At 39.7% G+C, this 20,407-nt stretch overlaps 5 protein-coding genes across 8 annotated transcripts in view; 2 read left to right on the top strand and 3 right to left on the bottom strand.

Moving 5' to 3' along the window:
• LOC144017177 (uncharacterized) overlaps positions 1-5,520 on the bottom strand; it is a 13,348-nt gene extending 7,828 nt beyond the window's left edge. The window contains exons 1-4 of the mRNA XM_077518479.1: positions 4,967-5,520; positions 3,144-4,386; positions 516-558; positions 345-455 (exon numbers count right to left, since the gene is read on the bottom strand). Coding sequence (XP_077374605.1) covers positions 345-455; positions 516-558; positions 3,144-4,386; positions 4,967-5,087 — 1,518 coding nt within the window. The 5' untranslated portion in view covers positions 5,088-5,520. The remainder of the gene's footprint in view (positions 1-344; positions 456-515; positions 559-3,143; positions 4,387-4,966) is intronic.
• The window catches only part of LOC144018142 (uncharacterized), a 9,035-nt gene extending 1,641 nt beyond the window's left edge, over positions 1-7,394 (top strand). Inside the window, exon 2 of the mRNA XM_077520332.1 lies at positions 343-7,394. Coding sequence (XP_077376458.1) covers positions 343-1,784 — 1,442 coding nt within the window. The 3' untranslated portion in view covers positions 1,785-7,394. The remainder of the gene's footprint in view (positions 1-342) is intronic.
• On the top strand, positions 349-19,009 carry LOC144018141 (adhesion G-protein coupled receptor G5-like). 4 transcript variants are annotated; one of them, XM_077520330.1, is made up of 15 exons: positions 447-471; positions 8,962-9,041; positions 10,021-10,229; positions 10,713-10,788; positions 11,815-11,956; positions 12,090-12,209; positions 13,904-14,020; positions 14,097-14,142; positions 14,977-15,071; positions 15,845-15,960; positions 17,035-17,303; positions 17,390-17,486; positions 17,558-17,687; positions 18,541-18,697; positions 18,776-19,009. In XM_077520330.1, exons 3-15 carry the CDS (start codon positions 10,022-10,024, stop codon positions 18,862-18,864), a joined length of 1,662 nt encoding a protein of 553 aa, XP_077376456.1. In that variant the 5' UTR covers positions 447-471; positions 8,962-9,041; position 10,021; the 3' UTR covers positions 18,865-19,009. The 4 variants fall into 4 exon arrangements, with proteins under 4 accessions (XP_077376457.1, XP_077376456.1, XP_077376455.1 ...); XM_077520329.1 differs by lacking the exon at positions 447-471 and adding an exon at positions 7,407-8,868; XM_077520331.1 differs by lacking the exon at positions 8,962-9,041 and having other exon boundaries at positions 349-471.
• LOC144018170 (uncharacterized) lies at positions 6,294-8,396 on the bottom strand. Its single transcript, XM_077520374.1, has 2 exons — positions 7,989-8,396; positions 6,294-7,440 (listed from the first exon to the last, which is right to left on the bottom strand). The coding sequence occupies exons 1-2, from the start codon at positions 8,107-8,109 to the stop codon at positions 6,584-6,586; spliced, it is 978 nt and encodes a 325-aa protein (XP_077376500.1). The 5' UTR covers positions 8,110-8,396; the 3' UTR covers positions 6,294-6,583.
• On the bottom strand, positions 17,794-20,407 carry LOC144018175 (uncharacterized). The gene is made up of 2 exons (XM_077520381.1): positions 20,055-20,407; positions 17,794-19,824 (listed from the first exon to the last, which is right to left on the bottom strand). Exons 1-2 carry the CDS (start codon positions 20,083-20,085, stop codon positions 19,064-19,066), a joined length of 792 nt encoding a protein of 263 aa, XP_077376507.1. The 5' UTR covers positions 20,086-20,407; the 3' UTR covers positions 17,794-19,063.

Raw genomic sequence — 20,407 nt, 5'->3', positions numbered from 1 at the left:
CTTTTTACTTTGGAAAACAATGACAAAACCAGTAATATAGTGTAACATCAATACCCCCACCCCCTTTTTTAAAATGACTAAAAAATCACTACAAAATCCGAAATAAACACCAATGATTAATAAACAAAGTAATCAAAATTGTCATTAGGGGAAATGCTTTAAAATTATAATTCCAATTTTGAGGACTTCCAAGTGCCACTGAAAGGCACATAAATGTGATAAATTCTCAAACCTCGTTATGAGTGTTGCCGTTTACGTTTCGATAATAACACGCGGCATGAAAACGTGAGATTTCAGCAAAGCTTGACTTTTTTTTTAAGTTTGTCTTCTTGTGGCCTGCAGACGTAAGCGAAGAAGACCTTCATCCTGAGCAGCAGGAGGCGCTGCAGCCTCCCAACAGTGAAGCGAAAGCGGAGGATGCTGACCACGCAAACTCTTCCGAGATTGTCGTCACGCTTGAAGATGATGAAGGTGATGCCGACAGCGTCTCAGATAGTGACACTATGACGTCACACTCTCCAGATGAGACCGATGATGATGATGATGATTATGAACAGCCTAAAGATGACAAAACATGTCACGCTGGCAAAAAACATGCAAAATGTTCCGTGTGTGACAAAACGTTTTCCAGGAAGTCGTCGCTAAAAAGACACACCCGAATACACACGGGAGAAAAACCTTATTGTTGCCCAGTTTGCAGTAAAAGATTCTCGATAAAAAGCCATTTAATAATACACGCAAGAACCCACACTGGGGAGAAACCTTTTGCCTGTTCGCTTTGTGAGAAAAGATTCCCAACTATGGGACACGTAAAAACACACACGAGAACACACACCGGAGAGAAAAGATTTGCGTGCCCGGTTTGTGGTCTTGGTGTCACGCAAAAGATTCACTTAATAACTCACATGCGAATCCACACGGGAGAGAAACCATTTGCCTGTTCAGTTTGCGATAAAAGATTCTCCGTCAAGGGAAGTTTAATTCGGCACAAAAGAACGCACACTGGAGAGAAACCATTTGCATGCTCACTCTGCAGCGCACGTTTCGGTGATCGTTCCGCGTTGGTCCAGCACATGAAAATACACAACAGGGTGAATCATTTTGCCTGCTCGGTATGTGGCGTTCGATTCCTTCAAAAGGTTAACCTAACAAACCACATGCATACTCACAATGGGCATAAAGCTTTTGCCTGTTCAGTTTGTGAGAAAAGATTTTCGAGAAAGGGAGAGTTGGTCATACATACGCGAGTCCACACTGGGGAGAAACTTTTCAAATGCACTGCATGCGGTCTTGGTTTCGGTCAAAGGAATGGTTTAAAAAAACACACAAGAACACACACTGGGGAGAAACCTTTTGTCTGCTCAGTTTGCGGTAAAAACTTCTCGACGAAGGATCATTTGAAAACGCACACGAGGACGCACACAGGAGAGAAACCATTTGCCTGTTCAGTTTGTGATAAAAGATTCTCTGTGAAGGGACATCTCAGCACACACGCGAGAACGCACACCGGCGAGAAACCTTTTGCATGCTCCGTCTGTCCTTCAACGTTCGGCGACCGCTCAGGACTGAATCATCACGTGAGAAGACATGTCGGGGAGAAACTGTTTTCATGCTCTGATTGTGACAAAAGCTTCACTTTGAGAGGCGCTTTGACGACACACATGAAGAAGCACACCGCTGAGAAACCGTTTAGTTGCACTGCGTGCGCTAAACAATACCCCCATCGGTACCTGCTTAAGAAGCACAAATGTGCAGGTGAGAAGAGCGGCAACCAGTCAAGCTAAAATCGAATGGAAACAAACAAATTGCCTCTTTGTGAAAAACTGTGCGAGATGTGATCCGAAATAAAAGTCAGCAAACAGTGAACTTGTTGTTGTGAGTCATTCCAGTTAAGTTATTCAAGTATTTATATGATAGCCAATTATTCCTGTTTAAACTTTAATTAAAAAAATATATATATATATATTTTTTTTTTTTAATTACTGTTGTTAGAGATTGAATAAATGTTGCAAATTGAGATGGAGTATCCAAGAGCAGAGAATATTCATTCTGATCAAATTATTATTTATTATTATTGTTTGGAGACTTGAGTTTCTTTGTGGGCAACGAACAATTATTTGGTAATGTGGTAGCATGGAAGAAAAAAAAAAAGTTCAAGGTTTATTGCAAAGTTGCACCCAGACGACTTTTGTAAAAATGTATAAATTGCATGCAAAGAACCATTTTTAAGTGAAATTATATTGACCTTTTAACGACAATACATCTGCAGTTAATCAATAAAAAAATGTTTTCAGACATTTATTAAGGTCCAATTTTAATTGTAATTAAATTTGATGAGTAATTGAACCACTTGGTACATTTTGAAGGAGCCGTTTAGTGAACATGCATGTCGGTCCCCAAGTTGACCGTTAGGTGTCACCATTGTGTCTGTTGTGTTCACCAGCCTTTTGAAGTAAACCTGTTTTGTTGTCAAGTGCATCAGACGTCAGCATCGGAACCAAAGTAAGTTGTGCAGAATCATGTTCGCCTTCAAACTGCCCTTGGAACGTAAAAGTGCACGCTGACCCGCGTGATTTTGTGTTAGAGTACTTTTACAATTTGTATGAAATGTGTTTTAATCATTCAGATATGTTCAATTCATTACTTGAACGTGCGTGTAAGCTCTTACAAATCCTCAAAAGGTTTCACGACTTGTATGTAATTTAGGATTGCACACATTAAAAAAAAAAAAAAAAAAAAAAGTATATATATTTCCTTTACTCCTAACGCTTCTCACCAGTGCACTTGTTTGTTCATCTGATTAATTAACAGATTTTAAGAAACAATAACGTACTAATCAGTTTTTGTGGAATATTTTGAGAAATGTTCTGTGTCGCAATAATTAAGTCTCTCATTTGACCCCTGACCCCAATGGTTGGCTACTTCTGATTTCAAGCATCAAACTAAGATTTTACATTTTGAGTCCTTAAGTTGTAAGTCAAAGAAATGTGTGCTTTTTTTTTTTTTTTTTTATAACTGAACCTCAAATCAAATAATCAAAGAAGACCTCAACGGAGCTTTATTGCATTTAGGCTCTCAACAACAGTTACTTGACACCATCACAGTTTGAAATGTTTTATCCAAAATCACATTGACATATTTACAAGTCAAACTTTCCTTTCCGATTTGTTGAAGCTTCATTTTCGCACTTGCTCTTCTCAGCGGCGCACTTGTGCGACTTCACCAGTTGCTTGCGAGGGAATTGTTTGTGGCACGCACGGCAACCGAATGGTTTCTCTCCAGTGTGCGTTCGCATGTGGATTGTCAAAGTGCCACTTTGGTTGAATTTGTTGCCACATATGGAGCATGAAAATGGTTTCTCCCCAGTGTGCGTTCTCACGTGATGACTGAGTCCCGAACGATCACTGAAAGTTAAGTTGCAGACAGAACAGCCAAAGGGTTTCTCGCCCGTGTGGGTTCTGGTGTGCCTTTTTAAATCTCCCTTTCTGGAGAATTTTTTACTGCAAACTAAACAAGCGAAAGGTTTCTTGCCTGTGTGCGTTTTCACGTGTTGCGCCATCACTGTGCGGTCTCTGAAAGATAAGTTGCAGACTGAGCAGGCAAACGGTTTTTCCCCCGTGTGTGTTCTCGCGTGCGTTTCAAATTGTCCTTTCCGAAAGAATCTCTTGCCACAAACCGAACATGCAAAAGGTTTCTCTCCTGTGTGGGTTCTTGTGTGTACTCGTAAATGTCCCTTTTCAGCAAAAGTTTTGCCACATACTGAGCAGGCAAAAAGATTCTCTCCGGTGTGTGTTCTTGTGTGATTTGTTAAGCTTCCCTTTGTAATGAATCTTTTGTCACAGAGTGAGCAAGAAAAAGGTTTCTCGCCAGTGTGTGTTCTTATGTGATAGGTTAAACTTTCCTTGACTGAGAATCTTTTGTCACAAACTGAGCAGGCAAAAGGTTTCTCTCCAGTGTGGATTCTTGTGTGTCTCTTCAATGATGACTTGTTGACAAAAGTTTTGTCACACTGAGAACATTTCCAGCGTTGATGGTCAGTTTCACATGTCTGATCGCCTTTGTTGTGATCATCATCATCATCATCAGAAGAAGAAGAAGAAGAGTGTGGCGTCATGTGGCCACAATCTGAAAGTGGAGCTGAGAGGACGTCTGATTGCGATCCTTCACAACAGCTTCCATCAATTTCATCTTCGTCATCATCTTCACTCTTCACAATCACATTGAATGGAAAGTTGGCGATGTCAGCCTCCTCCTCTTCCTCCTTCATGTGGTCCGACTCGGGCTCCTCTTCCTCTTTAATGTGCGGAGGCTCCTGCTCCTCGTCGCCTTTCATATCATTGTGACGCGGCTCTTGATGTTCAGGACGAATGTCAACTTTACTGACATCTACGCGACACAGGAAGACAAACACAAGTCTTAGGTTGCGCAATTCACGTTTTTGTGATAATGTTTATGAGGACTCGAGAATTAAATGTTTTAGTTTTTTTCAATGGTGTGTGATAGCTCAAGTAATTTGAAATACAAAGTAAGCATTTATCAGGGACGCAAATAATTGATGTGTGATCATTGTACTTTCAAGCAAAAAAAAAAAAAAAGACATCAACCTGAATTCTCAAGTTTAGAATGTTTCATGAAATGAAAAGTCTAACATAAATGATAAGTGATTAACTCGTGTGCCTCACACTTCTGAGGCCTGGAAATTTCTTGCTTTTCACACTTTTTTTTTGGTGGTTGTTATCAATTATTAATACGACTGTACAGACGTAAACATTGCGGTTAATGTAAAAACAAAAACAACACTACAACTAAATCATTATGTTACACTACTTTTAAGAACTAATTTTAGTAAGCACAAAAAATATCAGTCACAAAAATGGCCACCCGAACAAGACCCGAAGCTTAAGAAATACAAAGAGGAATATTAGTACAGATACAAAGTTTGAAAAATAAAAAGACGCGAACAAACCTGCTTCGTCCCGAGTCTTTTTGAAAACTGTAAGCAGGCGTTGTCGTTGTCCTTCGTGGTCCTCTTTTGTTCGACAAAATTCCTCCTCGTATTCTTCTTCTTTCACACGTTTTGCATTCATTTTCCCACGATAATCACAACACTTTTCACTCACACGTGATCTCTGCTAAGCGACGTGCTGACTTGAAATGCGTCTCTTTGTTAGCTAGCGGCTAGCAAGCTAATAAGCTAAGCTAAGAAAAACTAGATCGAAGAAGCCCCAACGTGCATCGAGGCAAATTGATCCAAACGCGAAGTTTTCATAAATAATACTCACGTAAAGTCGTGATTGTCGCATTGTGTTCAGTATGAATACTGTTCGAATGATCTTTTCTTTTCGACGCGAGACGAGGTTTGTGTTGTGTTCATTTGACATCATCGATGACGTTCAACGTCTACTTCCGCCCACTGCATCGCGTTAAATCAAACCATGAGATTTAACAGCTATTGCTGGATTTATGTGTCACGTATCTGTAATCCAGTTTTTATTGCTATCACACGGTACACCATTAAAAAAAAAAGAGGTCAATATCACGTTATGAAATATTTTCATGCGGAAACGATAACTTTCATTTCCGGTTCAGGTAACTGGCGGTGTCCTTCACATTTAGCTACGTAATTTCGCAGCTTTTCTATAATACTATAAAACTTTATTATTTAAAAAATGAAAGATGTAGAACTTGGCTGAACCAGAAGGAATTTTGTTTTTGCTTTTTTTTTTTGCCCCATACGGGAGTCTCTCTCGTAACATTTTTAGGACGATATATTTTCACAATAAAACATAAAACTACTCATGTTATAACATGTAATTTAACATGAAATTTATTACGTTCTGCATGATGCTGAACAATTTTTTCTGGTGTACAGTGGTGACAAATTATCGAAAAGGGACATGTAAATATCTGAATAAAATTGAATCTCAAAATAGAGTTAACAATATTATATATATTATATATATTTAAATACACTCTATTTTAAATATTAGTGTCCCAACGACGTATTTATACGTTCTGTTTTTTTTATGCTAGAGCATACAGAAGGCTTTGATGCAGCCTCTGAACTGAAGAGAACGGTTGAGGCAATGGTAGTTATTCCAAAAACGATCAGCAGGTGGCAACACAGTATAAGAGATCAACCAGGGGATGTTGCAACAAGCTCTTTTTGTCAGTGTTTTCAACAGGTTTGTGATAAAACTTAGCTATATTCTAATAATAATTGTTGTACAACGGAAGCAGACAGAAAAATACATTTTTTTTTCCTGACGGAAGAAGAGACTTTAATCTTTCTTTTGGTAGGTTCCATGTTTTTATTGCAATAGAACACAATATTTTATGGGCCTTTCAAAATCAGTCAAAATCCAGTAAAACAGCGGTGAGTAAAGTGTCTGGGGGTGAATGAGTTAATGCCATATCAGTGGTTACATAAATCAATCACAGACTTTGCAATTACTAAATCATTTTGGCGACTTGTATTTCAGACACATTACATATTTTTTTTTCTATCACAACACAACCACTAAAGCTTCCTGAGCTTGTTTGCAGCTTCTTCATCGTTGACTAAAAGTTGTGCAGTTTGATTTCATGAGCCGCTGCTCTTCTCACCAGCGCACTTGTGATTTTTCATCTGATACTTATAACAGAATTGCTCATCACACGCACTGCAAGTGAACGGTTTCTTACTGGTGTGTCTTTGTCTGTGTCTTTTAAAATTGCGCCTCAGTGAGAAGCTTTTGCCGCAAACTAAGCAGGTGTACGGTTTCTCTCCCGTGTGCGTTCTCATGTGGAGAACCAATCCCGTGCTTTCACGGAAGCTTAAGCTGCAGACTGAGCAGGCAAATGGTTTCTCTCCAGTGTGTGTTCTCGTGTGACTTGTTAGACCTCCCTTTGTAATGAATGTTTTACCACAAACGGAGCATGGAAAAGGTCTCTCCCCAGTGTGCGTTCTCATGTGAGTCTTTAAAGTGTCGTTTAACGAGAATCTTCTGTCGCAAACTGGGCAGGCAAAAGGTTTCTCTCCAGTGTGTATTCTCGTGTGTATCCTCAAATATGACTTGTAGGCAAAAGTTTTGTCACACTGAGAACATTTCCAGCGTTGGTGGTCAGTTTCACATGTCTGATCGCCTTTGGGGTGATCATCATCATCATCATCATCATCATCATCATCATCATCATCATCAGAAGAGTGTGACGTTATGTCTGTTGATTGTGATCCTTCACATCGGCTTCCATCAATTTCTTCTTCGTCATCACCTTCACTCTTCACAATCACATTGAATGGAAAGGTGGCGATGTCAGCCTCCTCCTCTTCCTCCTTCATGTGGTCGGACTCGGGCTCCTCTTCCTCTTTAATGTGTGGAGGCTCCTGCTCCTCTTCCACTTTCATTTCAGGTTGCTGTGGCTCTTGCTGTTCAGGACGAATGTCAACTTTATTGACATCTGCATGACACAGGAAGACAAATGCACAATCTTGGGTAGAGTCAGACTTGGCTAAGTGAAGTCTTATGTTGTGCAATTCATGATTTTTTTTGACAATATTTATCAGGAACATACAGTTGTGAGGACTCAAGAATTAAATAGCTTCTTTCAGTGGCGCGTGATTGCTTAAGTAATTTGAAAAACAAAGTAAGCATTTTTAAGGGAAGCAAATAATTTATGTGACAAGCCAAAAAAAACAAAAAACAAAACTTATTTGTATTTGTTTTCACACTTTTTTGTTTGTAATTGTGATTGTTTGTATTTATTAATACGAGTGTACAGATGTAAATATTGCTGTTAATGTAAAAAACAAACAAAAAACAAAAAAACATTATGTTACGCTACTTTAAAGAACTAATTTAATTACATTAAGCAGTAAAAACAGGGTGGGAAGTTCGGATAGTTACAAAAATGACCACTCGAAAAAGACCCGAAGCTTAAGAAATAAAAAGAGGAATGTTAGTCCAAATAGGACGTTTGAAACTGCTGATAGAAAGACGCGAACAGACCTGCTTCGTCCTGAGTTTTCTCGAAAACAACATGCAGGCGTTGACGTTGTCCTTCGCGGTCCTCTTTTAACAGACAAAGTTCTTCATCGCATTCTTCTTCTTTCACACGTTTTGTACACATTTTCCCACGATAATCGCAACACTTTCCACTCACGCGCGATCGCTGCTAAGCGACGAGCTGACATTAAACACGTCTCACTGTGCTAGCTCGCAAGCTAATAAGCTAAGCTAAGAAAAACTAAGATCGAAGAAGCGCCAACGTGCATCGAGACAAGTTGATCCAGACACGAAGTTTTAATGAATGATGTTTTACTTGTTTAGTATGAATACGGAAAGAAATATCATTGAGACGCGCGAGACGATGCTTCAGTTGTTTACTGTGTGTTATTTTTTGTGGCACAACGTCACTTCCGCCAGTATTTCGGTCAGTGACTTCCGCCCACCGCATTGCGTTAAATCAAACCATAAGATTTAAAACCTACGCTGGATTTATGTGTCACGTATCTGTAATCCAATTTTTAATTGCTACCACACAATACACCATAAAATAAAAGTTCAACTTAACGTTATTAAATATTTTCACGCCGAAACGATAACTTTAACTTCCGGTTCAGGTCACTGAATGTAGACATTTAAATCGAATTAAGGATGTTTTTGTCCCGTAAATAAGCGATGAACGTACTGTGTCGATGCTTCGGTACATTCGGTATTAATTCAAGAAGATTTTATTTTTTTTAAGTTCGTTTAGTTGCAAAAAGATGTAGACGAAGTACTGTCACGGAAGGGAGAAGGTTGAAGAGTTGTTTGGGATTTGTAGTTTCCTCCCGCCCCACGCTGAATGTACATTTATGGTGATCCTGTCAAAATCTTCCAGATGAACGTGTGCACAATAAAATACATACTTGAATCATCTTCAGGATGCTAAATTTAAATAAATACAGCAAGAATTTTGTTTCCACAACATTTGGTTTAGGTTTGAGAGCCAACAAGTGTCAGCTCGGAATTACATCAAGATGCAGCCAAGATGAACGCGGCGGTCTGTTGTTGACAGAGGTTTGTTTGTTTGTTTGTTTGTTTGTTTGTTTGTTTCCTCAACATCCATTCATACTCTTATTGAGATCTAATTTCTATACATTTCTGTATTTTTATCAAGTTTATACTCATGCTTATAGTGCTAATGCAGTTACCAACATTTTACATTGAGTGCTAACTCAATTTCGGTGATATGATGACCTTCGACCTTTCAGTATTTCATGCATCATGCTTTATTTACACGGTTGTTTCATAGTCTCGTGCTTAACAGTTGAAAGGGTATTATTTTGCACTTCCATTTATTTTGAACAGACTAAAACTCAACCTGGCGTCAGTTTTATTGTGCCCTTTTTGTTTACATCCTAAATTTAGAGAGAATTGTTTGCGTTTGTATTTTTTAGTTTCCCCAAAACATGCTGGAAAAGGCATTTGCAACATGGAAACGTGTGATGTTTAAAAATATGAGCTACTGTACAAAGGCTCTTTTTGAACAGTAAATGTTCTTCATTTGTAAAAGTCGGTCACAACAAGGGTCGTAATATTTTAGGATTTTTCACTATAGTACGTTTTCATTTCATTTTGTTTTTCTAATCCATTTTTCCCATTTATTTTGAGAACAGCTTTGTGAGTTTAATAGTTTTTTTTAAATTCTTTATTTTAGTTTAGTTTTATTAGTCTTTATATGACTTTCCATTTTGAAAGTAATATATATTCATGCGGAGTATTTGTTGCGTGAAAGATCATGTAATGATGTAAAGTCGGATTGTGAGGTTATGTTTGTTATATGAGGTTTTTGTCTGTTGCCACTTCCTCTTTGGGTGTTGCAATGTCATTTGCATTTTTTTTTCTTCCCATTTTCTAACGCGGTTGTTGTTGTTCGGCTCGTCCTGGCGTGCGCATCTCATCTCACGATTCCTCTTGAAGGTCAGAAAAATACATCTCATTTCATTTCAGTTGCTACGTTTTCGATTCGATGATGATCTTGCTCTTCAATTGCCAGGATGAAGTGGCGGCTTCTTCTTGTTTGGCTGCTGCCGCTTTTGGCTGGCGGTGATCGAGTTCATCGGCGCTTGAAAGGTCTCGGGGAGATCGAGGATCGAGTTCCACGTCCACGTCGAGGGGACGTCCCGGATCAACATTGGTGTGCGAGCACAGATTGTAAACATGAAGGCGCACTCAACAGTTGTATGGTTTTGGACCGCAAACCAGGTACGTGATTCATTTTTTATTCATTAGGGATGTAACGATACCGGCAATATCGTGATATCGCCATATTAAAACTGCCACGATATGTCGTCGTCGTCATCTTATGATCGTAAAAGCAGCACATCTGTCCAAAAAGTCGGGTTGATTTCCATTTATGCAGTTCTAGCACCCTCTGGTGGCGAGGTTTTCTTTTTTTTTTCTTTTTTTAGTGCAGTTTAATTTTCACTTGGCATGTTTTGGCCCTTCTATGTTTAAAATCCACGCTAATGGACAGATGAAGGGGAACGTCATTTGCTTGTGAATCGAGTCAATATGTGGAGGAAGTCAACGTGTGCTTGCATTAGCAGCTAAGTGCATATATATATATATATATATATATATATATAGAGAGAGAGAGAGAGAGAGAGAGAGAGAGAGAATATTTGGTCACCCTGTGCTGCATATTTATTGATAAGTTAAAAGAACAACAAGTTCCCTTTTGAACAGGCCTCGCAGACGCCAAGCAATGCATGGAGCACATCAGCGATATCTTGGAAAGCGGAAATCCCGACACGCACTATGAGTGAGTATTTTATTTTCACGCGATGGCCGCCAGCCAATGGCGGCGCGGCAAACATTAACTAATAGTTTTGGAATTTTTCATTTGAGTTCGTTTTGAGTTTGGTTTCTTTTTGTTTCGTTTTCGACTCGGGTTGGAGTCCGGGCTCGGACCTTCCTGGGTGGAGTTTGCATGTTCTCCCCGTGCCCGCGTGGGTCTTCTGCGGGTACTCCGGTCTCCTCCCACATTATTGCATTATTTAAAAAACAGCATGGGAGCGACGTCATCTTTTGGTGCTTTTCTATTGGCTGCTGCTCGATGACGTCGCTTCCGTGTGACACACTTTCAAATGTCAAACATCAAAATTAATCTACCGTCCTTCAAATCACATTTAAAATCATCCCCAAACGCTCATTCATTAATTTAATTACCAAAGACTGAAACGAAGGACATTTTTTGCTGTGGTTATAGTTAGTTTTGTAAACATAAAATGGAGTTTCAGTGAGTTTTTGTTTTTTAAAAAGCATCTTTGTTTTTATTTGATTTCATTAATGGAATTGTTTGTTGAATTTTAGTTTTAGTTTTTTTTTCTTTCTTAGTTTTAGTTAACTAAAATAATCTTGATCCAGGGCTTACTTAGAGCAATATAAAACCTGGAGTAAGCACAACTAATACATGTCTGCCATCTAGAGGTGAATGGTGACATTACAACTTAAAAGTTAATTTTTACCCATCACAGTTCGGCACCTACTGATTTATAGATGATTTTTGTTTTGTTTTTTTCCCCTTCATTTTTTTGAATTTCTGTGATTTTTACTACACCATTTCCCTTTCGTGGAAAACTTGATCAGCGTTTTTTGAAGAATAATTTGTTTAAAAAAAAAAAAAAAAAGTACAGACAGAAAATCTTCATTCTCATCGGCCATTGTGTAATTTACCACCCAAATATGTGCATCCAAACAAGAATCTAACGAATGGAAAGAAATTGTAATTATTTCAAAAAAAATATTTATTTATCATTTGAAATTTAAAAAAAACATTTGTGTGAAGAGCAATCAGGCTTATGGAAAAGTCGCTGGAGCGGACGGCCGTGAGCGAGACCACGTCCATCTTGGTGCGCCGCCTGCTCGCCCTCGTGCTCAAACCCAAACGCCGGCTGGCCGGCCTGCACATTTCTGCCAGCGAGCGCCAGGTCAGTCCGCATCCGCCGCAATCGTTCCGATCTTTCTGGGCCTCGACGCAAGCGTGATGTCGTCGCAGCTTACAAAATGTCTCATTTGAAGTTCTCTTCCTGGTTATTTTGGGGGGGCGGGGCTTTATTGTAGGCCAACGTGGGCGTGACCGTCAACAACAGCCGAGTGGACGTCCGGCTGCCCGGAGAGTTGCTTTCCGGCTTGAACGACACCATCTTGTTCTGCATGGTGACCTGGCCTCGATCCATTTGGGTACGTGCCTCGATTACTACGAGGAGAAAAGCTTTTGGAAACGCCAAACCGTTTTTTTCCCCAAAAACACGGGAAAACGTGATAAAAAAACCCAATTTGATCGCAATCTTTTTGATGTAATGCAATGCTGCCCCGTGTGGACGCACGCAGGACTGCACTGGCACAAATAATCGTCCCGAGCATTTTGACTTGAGCCCAGCTCGACCTCTGAAGTTTATTGGTTCAGTTTGATCTTTATATTGTAAATGGATGAATGGGCTGCTCCTTCTAAATTGACATCAAATGACCACCTAATCGATCAATTATCGATAAGCTTTCAAGTTAACATAGTGAGCCAGTGATGGGAAGAAATACTGTAAGTAAGTAAGTAAGTATTTGGTGACTTCTATACATTTCAATCTGTACTTTCTACTGTTTACTTCGTTAAGCTCAGTACATTTTTCAACCGCCGATTGATCAAGATTTTGGTGACTTCAGCAAAAAAGGACGACCGTGAGTCAGGACGATTTAAGATGTTGAAAAGTTGGAGGAAAAAAAATTCTACTTTTACTGAAATACAAGAGAGGAACCAGTAGTTCTATTTTTTTTTTAAGTTAAGAACAGACTGTGAGTACTTTTGCCACAGATTTGAAATCGGACGTGTTTGTGGTTTACACGCACGGGAAGTCCAACAAAAGTTTAGCAAGGGGAAGACACGTCGCTTGCGTGTCAAATGCGGTGATGCAACTGCAGCAGCGGTTTAGAGTGTGTGGCTCATCGTGCAATTTGAAAAAAAAGGGAAAAAACCCCCCCACAAAATCCTAAATCGAATACAAACTCAACTAGGCAACGCCTCTTACAGGTATTTATGTAGCACACAAACACGACAAAACTTACATTATTTTTATTTTTATTTTCTTGCCGTGAAGTTGTCTATTTATTTTGCCAGACACCAACAAGAAACACAAAAGACAATCAATATTAGGGATGTAACGATACCGGCAATATCATGATATCGTGATCTTAAAACTGCCACAATATGTCGTCGTCGTCGTCATGTCACGATATTAAAAGCAGCACATCTGTGGAAAAAAAGGCATTGATTTCCATTTGTGCAGTTCTAGCACCCTCTGGTGGCTAGTTTTTTTTAGTGCAGTTTAATTTTCACAAGGCATGTTTTGGCCCTTCTATGTGTAATATTGTGTTCTATTGCTATAAAAACATGGAGCCCACCAAAAGAAAGATTCAAGTCTCTTCTTTCATCAGGAAAAAAAAAAGTATATTTCTATCTGTTTCCGTTTTGCAGCAATTAGCACTAGAATGTAGCTAAATTTAATTGTTATTCACAAATCGATTTTTTTTTCAACAGGGTCCTGGTTGATCTCTTATACTCTGCTGCCACTTGCTGGCCATTTTCATAATAATTACAATTTCTTCAACCATTCTTTGTAGTTGAGAGGCTGCATCAAAGTATTCTGTATGCTCTAGCATAAAAAAAACAAAACAAAAAAAAAAACAACAAAAAACCAAAAACGTATAAATACGTCTTTGGGACACTTAAACCAAATGAGTTGAAACATGTTATAATGTTTCATTTTCTTTTCTTGAATACCTTCAGTGGGAGGGAGCGGTCACACTAGTTCTTTTCTTTTTTTCTTTATTTTTTTAATATTGTGTCTCTATATTGTGGATGTTTTTGTTGTCCATGGTTGCAGAACGTCACCTCCGCGGAACTCTACCATAACAGGCTGTTGGGCTTGAGCGTGAGCGGCAAAAACGTTTCCGGGCTGCGGGAGCCCGTCAACATCAGCGTCAAAGCGCTCCGCGTCAACGTAAGTCAAACGATGGAAAATGCATCTTTTGTACTGTCCAAAAGGTGTCATGCAAAAACGTCAATGTGGTCAACAGGAAAGCCAAACTCCCCGATGTGTCTTCTTGGATTTCTCCACAAAGGGTGAGAAGCTTTCCAATGAATTCCGCCACTGGAAGGAGAGTGCAGAATGTTTAAAGGCAGAACGAGAGGAGCTTATTTGGGGAAATCCTTTTAGAATAACTTTTAGAATAATATGAAATACAGTCTTCCCTCCTTTATTGCGGGTGTTACGTTCCAAAAACTATACCCGCGGTAATGGAAATCTGTGTTAATTAAAAAAATAAATAAAAAATGAATACATCTCATAAATTATATATATTTTTTCGTTTATTAATTATATCTGTTTTTTTGTTTTGGTATGATTTTTACTTTATTATAAATGCTTTTTCATTCATCATATATATATATATATATATGTTCTTTTTTTTCATTTATATTCATTTTTTTCATGAAAATTATATATTTTTCAATTTACTTATTATACAGTACAGTATATATTTTTTATATTATTATTATTATTATTATTATTATTATTATTATCAAGTGTTCTTTTTTCATTTACATTCATTTTTTTCCATTAAAAGGATGTTTTTTTTTATTATACAGCATAGTATATTTTTTTTATTTATTATTTTTTTAATTTTGGTATAATATTTACTTTATTATAAATACTTTTTCATTCATCATGTATTTGTTCTTTTTTCCATTTACATTCATTTTTCCATTATTTTTTTTAATTACTTATTACACAGCACAGTATATGTTTTTTTTTTTTTTCATTTGTCATTTTTCATGTTTTTTTTTCCGCCTATTGTAATATCAACTTATAGGACGTCAATGTTGAGTTGCGGCATATGAACGTCAAGAAAACTGTGCAGTCTTTGAGCACGTTTTTGTGTTTGTGTGCGGCGGCAGCATTCAACAGCAGCGGTTGTCGGACCATTTGGCAACGAGGTCAGAGTCACGTGACCTGCTCCTGCGACCACCTGACGTACTTTGGCATTCTCATGGTCAGCACTTCTTTTATCAACCTCACTTTCACTTTCACTTTCCACGCATGACAAACAGCTCGTTGGGCTGGATTTTCGTGGCGAGCTGCGGTCTAATTGTGAGCATGGGCGGAGTTTTCTATCCTTTGATATTTGCACACGTGTGCACCGTTCGAAACAAGTATTTGCGCCGTTATGGGTGTGAACACAGTCCAATTGCTTCCTGCAAAATCCGTCTGCCTGCACAACGACCAAAAACTTGCGTGACACCGCCTGCGCCACAACTTAGACCTGCTTTCAGCTGGTCTAACTTGAAGTCTACTTTCAGTTACCAAACCGCGCTTCGACCCAATCCACCAAATTTGCATAAATACCGCCTGCGCCACAACTTAGACCTGATTTCAGCTGGTCTAACGTGAAGTCTATGTTCAGTTACCAAATTGCCCTGCGACCAAATCCACCACACTTGCATTTATAAGCGCCTGCACCACAACTTGGACCTGCTTTCAGCTGGTCTAACATGAAGTCTACGTTCAGTTAGCAAATTTCCTCGGTCCACCGGAACGTCCAAACATGCCAAACGATTTTGCACGGGATGAACATCGAGCCCGATATGTCATATTTGACTAGAAGGAAGGAACAAGTGGAAGTGCAAACAAGCAACAAAACGATACAATCAAGTGGAAATTCGCCATTTTGTGGCGATCTGCCCTTTCCACGGTTTCTTCACGTCATTCTTTTCGTGGGTGCGCTATGAAAGCTTGTCAAATCCCGTTCCTGTATTTTCATCACAGGTGTCCGCCCAACTCTCGGAAACGGATGAGGCGGTGCTGTCGTACCTCTCTCTGATTGGCTGCAGCCTCTCGCTCGTCGCGCTCGTCATCACGCTGATGCTCTTCGTCACCAATAGGTGGGAAGGAAAAAGATGAAAACATTATTTCACTTCCTTGCCCAGTATGCGACTTATATTTCATAAGATTACCACTTTAGTAAAATAATAATAATAATAATAATAATAAAAATAAATTAAATAAATAAATAAATAAATAAATAAAATAATGTTTTTTTCTAAAAATGAAATTTTGAGTTTCATCTTGCTAACATCAGATGTTTTTCAAAAATGTTCAATTTTTTTCACATACTTTTTTTTTTAATGAAAAAATATCCTGGACTAAACTTTAAATTCGTAACATTTAGGATTTTCTTGATAATATATCAAAGAAAACTGTGATTTGTTTTGTCCCCCAAAAATCTGAATTTCATCTCTATTTTCCTAAAAAAAAAAAAAAAAAAAAAAAGAAAAGAAAAAGACAAGAAACCTTTTTCTTCAAAATTATAAATATATATATATATAATATATAAATTTTCCCCCCACAAGAAAAAATTGTCCAATTGAAATCTCCTAAAATTATGAGCTATTCTTCAAACGTTTGCAACTTTAAACTTGTAAAATTTAGAATTTTCTTGATAATATATCACTTTTATCGAAAGAACCTGTGATTTTTTTCCCTCCAAAAAATCTTAATTTTATCTCTATTTTCCAAAAAAAAAAGAAGAAAAGAAACCTTTTTCTTCAAAAATTCTATTAAAAAAAATACTACTTTTTACTATGTTTTCTGAAAAATATCCAGTTCTAATTTCGTAAAATTCAGATTTTTTTTTATCTTACAATTTGAACCCCCCCGAACATATATTAAAAAAAAAAAAAATCACTGTGCCTGTTTTTCCTAGATTTTTTTTGAAGAAAAAACATTTGTGTTTGTTCTCATAAAAACATCAAAGATGAATGATGTCAAATATTGCCTTTGTTTCCCCCGAAAATAAGAAAGCGTATGTTTCAAATGTTTCAAGTTTCTTCTCAAAACTTTGCTTTCATCTGAGTGACGTCAACCTTGTCGCGTGTGATTAAATCCTTCATGGAGATGAATTGATAAAAGTGTCAAAAAGTGTTTTTGTGCGCTCGTGAAACGTTTGCGTCTGGCAGAAAGCTACGCGGGGACGTGTCGATGAAGGTGCACGCCAACCTGGCGGTGGCGCTGATCCTGCTCAACGTGCACTTCCTGTCCAGCGGGCCGGCGGCGCTGGCGTCGTCCGAGCGGCTCTGCTTTTACGCGGCCCTGGCGCTGCACTACTCCCTGCTGGCCACCTTCAGCTGGATGGCGCTGGAGAGCTTCCACCTCTACCTGCTCCTCGTGCGCGTCTTCAACATTTACATCCGCAGATACATGCTCAAGCTCGGCCTGCTGGGATGGAGTGAGTCCCAAATGCAGTACCCGCTCGGACCCGCGAGAGGCAGCAGTGAGCCAAAGTTGATCGGGAGTCGTTTTCCTCGCACGCAGGTTTCCCGGCCGCCATCGTGATCGTGACGGTCTTCGTCAAATCGGACGCTTACGGACGCGTGGCCCTGGACGCCACCGAACCCAACAGCACTCAAATGTAAGCGGGCCGGACGTGACTTCCGCTTGGATCTCGCTGTTCTGACAGGAAATAACCCGGCGTGCGCGCAGATGCTACCTGGCGGACCACGCGGTGAAGATGGTGAGCACGCTGGGCGTGTTCAGCGTGGTGTTCGCCTTCAACCTCGTCATGCTCGTGGTGACCGTCCACCGTTTGATCGGACTCCCGCACAGGAAACGGGTAGACGTGCACTCTCGTTTTCTTCTTTTGACATCAAGTGCGATATTTTTCGGGAATACGTGTTTGGGGAATTTCACCGGCACGAAAGAGTATTTCGGGTCAGTGAAGAGAGAAAACAAAAAAAGTTTATTCTCAGAATTCGGAGGGAAAAAAAAAGTCAGAATTCTGACTTTATCTCTTTGACTGCCAAATATTATCCAAAAAACAACCCCAACAGTGCCGGCCGATTTCGAGCATTTTCACTCATCTTTCAAGGAAAACAAAATATTGTGCGCTACGACTACATAAACATAAAAAAAAAAAAAAAAAGTATGTTTCTACCTTATTCTGTTCTTTCGTAATCACCATTGGAAAATAGGTCATTTGAGTGACATTGAAAAGCTAAATTTTTTGAGCAGCAGTGACTTTTTTTGGACGCTCTGTGAATTAGTTTGAATGTGACAAAGGCTTTGATTATTCACGTCATCCTTGAAAACGTTCAATTTCATCATATCAGTCATGTTTCATTGTAATTTCCGACATATGAAAAGAGATACAATGCTGCCATCTGCTGGCCATAGTTAGTGGGTGTTTTTGATTCCACAACCCATTGAGCAGGCAGTGCAGCACAAGACATTGAACTGCGCATTGAGAGAGACAGAGAGAGAAAAAAAACCCTTAGTAAACGTCAATTAACGTTTATGGCGGCATTCATTCGTTTTTGGCAGTCAAAGTGATAATTCTGACTTTATTCTTCCTTTATATATATATATATAATTGTCTTTAATCTATCAAAAGATAGGATATGTAGCTACAGACAGACAGACTTTTTTCAAACGTGTATCTTGCGACTGTGTTTGTGCACGTCGGTCAGTTTGGGCAAGGCGAGCGAGGACGAGCCAAGCAGAACATCAGCACGCTGTTGGGCGTCAGCACCCTGCTGGGCATCACCTGGGGTCTCATCTTCTTCTCTTTCGGCCACCTGACCACGGCGGGCCTCTACGTCTTCTGCGTCCTCAACTCGCTGCAAGGTGCGCCGGACGTCGACGCCGTCCTCGTCCTCGTCCTCGCTGGCCCTCCGTCGGCTTCTCACGTTTCGTCCCCGGCAGGTTTCTTCATCTTCTTGTGGTTCGTCTTGTCTTGGAGAAAGTCGGGACCGTCGACGACCAGCAGTAAAACGCCAAGCGCCAGCAGCTGAGCCGGAGAGACCGTCGATGACTAAGAAATCCAATTCTCACTCTTTTTTTTTTAGAATTCTGTTTCATGGAAGCACGTTGATTCTTGTTTAATTTTGCGGCTTGCATGCAGTTTCCACATCGTTCACTAAAAGTCGTGCAACTTCATTGGCTGCTGCACACTCGTGTTTGGTCATCTGATACTTCTAAGAGAATTGCTCGTCACACGCGGTGCAAGTGAATGGTTTCTCGCCGGTGTGTCTTCGTCTGTGTCTTGTCCAGTTGCGACTCAAGAGAGAAACATTTGCCACAAACTAAGCAGGAGTACGGTTTCTCCCCAGTGTGCGTCCTCATGTTCATGTCCTCAAGCTTAGGCTGCAGACTGAGCAGGCAAACGGTTTCTCTCCAGTGTGTACTTTCGTGTAAATGTGCCTTCCGGGTGAAATTTTTAGAACAAAGTGAACAGGAAAAAGGTTTCTCGCCGGCGTGCGTTCCCACGTGTAAGGTCAAATGTCCCTTATGAGTAAATGTTTTACCGCACACGGAGCAGATAAAAGGTTTCTCTCCCGCGTGCGTTCTCGTGCGCATGTTCAACTTTTTCTTGCGTGTGAAACTTTTGTCACAAATTGAGCAATTGAATGGTTTCTCTCTTGTGTGACTTCTCATGTGAACTTTCAAATCCCGCTTTGAACTAAAGGTTATTCTGCAAGGGCTTCCGTCCGCGTGACACCTCGTATGACCTTTAGAGTGTTCATCATCATCATCATCGTCATCAGGCGAGTGCGACGACATAACATCACAATCTGAGAGTGGAGCGAAGAGGCTGACTGCTCTGCACTGATCTCCATCTCCGTCTTCATCATCATCATCATCTTCACTCTTCACAATGACAGTCAATGGAAAGGTGGTGATGTCAGCCTCCTCCCTTTCTTCTTGAACGTGGGAGGCCTCTGGATGCTGATGAAGATCTTCTTTGCTGATGTCTGCAGAACACAAGCAGTCAAAAACACACAAGTTTGGGAACGTCAACATTTCCAGGCAAGTTGTGATGTAGTGCATTTTTGTTGGCGAGACGAATTTGTTTTGTTTTTTTATCCCGACAGTTTCCTTGTCCTCATTCATGAACATGATCATCGTCTCGCCTTGAAAATGTTAATTTACGAGACATCTGTAAAAAGGCAAAAACATGAATCGAAGAAATTGTGCGACAAACCTGCCGTGTGTGTCACATCTTGAGGCATCATAAAAATCACAATCTTGTCGCTCGTTTCTCCGCTTCAGTCCGACAAAGTTCCTCCTCGCACTCCTTTCACACGTTTTGTAAACTTTTTCACACGATAATCACAATTTACGCTCGCACTTGATCTCTGCCCGGCGAAATGTAAACAAAGGCAACTCGCTCGTTGATAGCTCGAGAATCTTAACGTACACGGTGACAATTTGATCCGCATTCGGATATTTAATTAATGTCTGTTTACTCCAGTAAAGTAATGATTTGACGCCCTGTTGCGGGCTTCAAGTTTGTTTAGTGATCATTCCGGAACAATCATTTCGTGACGCTGTGGC

The sequence above is a fragment of the Festucalex cinctus genome, chromosome 4, assembly GCF_051991245.1.
Source record: "Festucalex cinctus isolate MCC-2025b chromosome 4, RoL_Fcin_1.0, whole genome shotgun sequence".
In the NCBI taxonomy this organism is placed as follows: domain Eukaryota; kingdom Metazoa; phylum Chordata; class Actinopteri; order Syngnathiformes; family Syngnathidae; genus Festucalex; species Festucalex cinctus.
This window is presented reverse-complemented; position numbering and strand designations above follow the sequence as displayed.

Excerpts from the sequence above, each read along its gene's own strand:
- LOC144018141 (XM_077520331.1), top strand. The coding sequence starts at position 10,022 with ATGAAGTGGCGGCTTCTTCTTGTTTGGCTGCTGCCGCTTTTGGCTGGC. Across the intron at positions 14,143-14,976 it reads CTTGGATTTCTCCACAAAGG|CATTCAACAGCAGCGGTTGT; the intron begins GTGAGAAGCTTT and ends GTGCGGCGGCAG. Across the intron at positions 17,688-18,540 it reads GACTCCCGCACAGGAAACGG|TTTGGGCAAGGCGAGCGAGG; the intron begins GTAGACGTGCAC and ends CACGTCGGTCAG.
- LOC144018170 (XM_077520374.1), bottom strand. The coding sequence starts at position 8,109 with ATGTGTACAAAACGTGTGAAAGAAGAAGAATGCGATGAAGAACTTTGT. Across the intron at positions 7,441-7,988 it reads GAAAACTCAGGACGAAGCAG|ATGTCAATAAAGTTGACATT; the intron begins GTCTGTTCGCGT and ends TGTGTCATGCAG.
- LOC144018175 (XM_077520381.1), bottom strand. The coding sequence starts at position 20,085 with ATGATGCCTCAAGATGTGACACACACGGCAG. Across the intron at positions 19,825-20,054 it reads AGATGTGACACACACGGCAG|ACATCAGCAAAGAAGATCTT; the intron begins GTTTGTCGCACA and ends TGTGTTCTGCAG.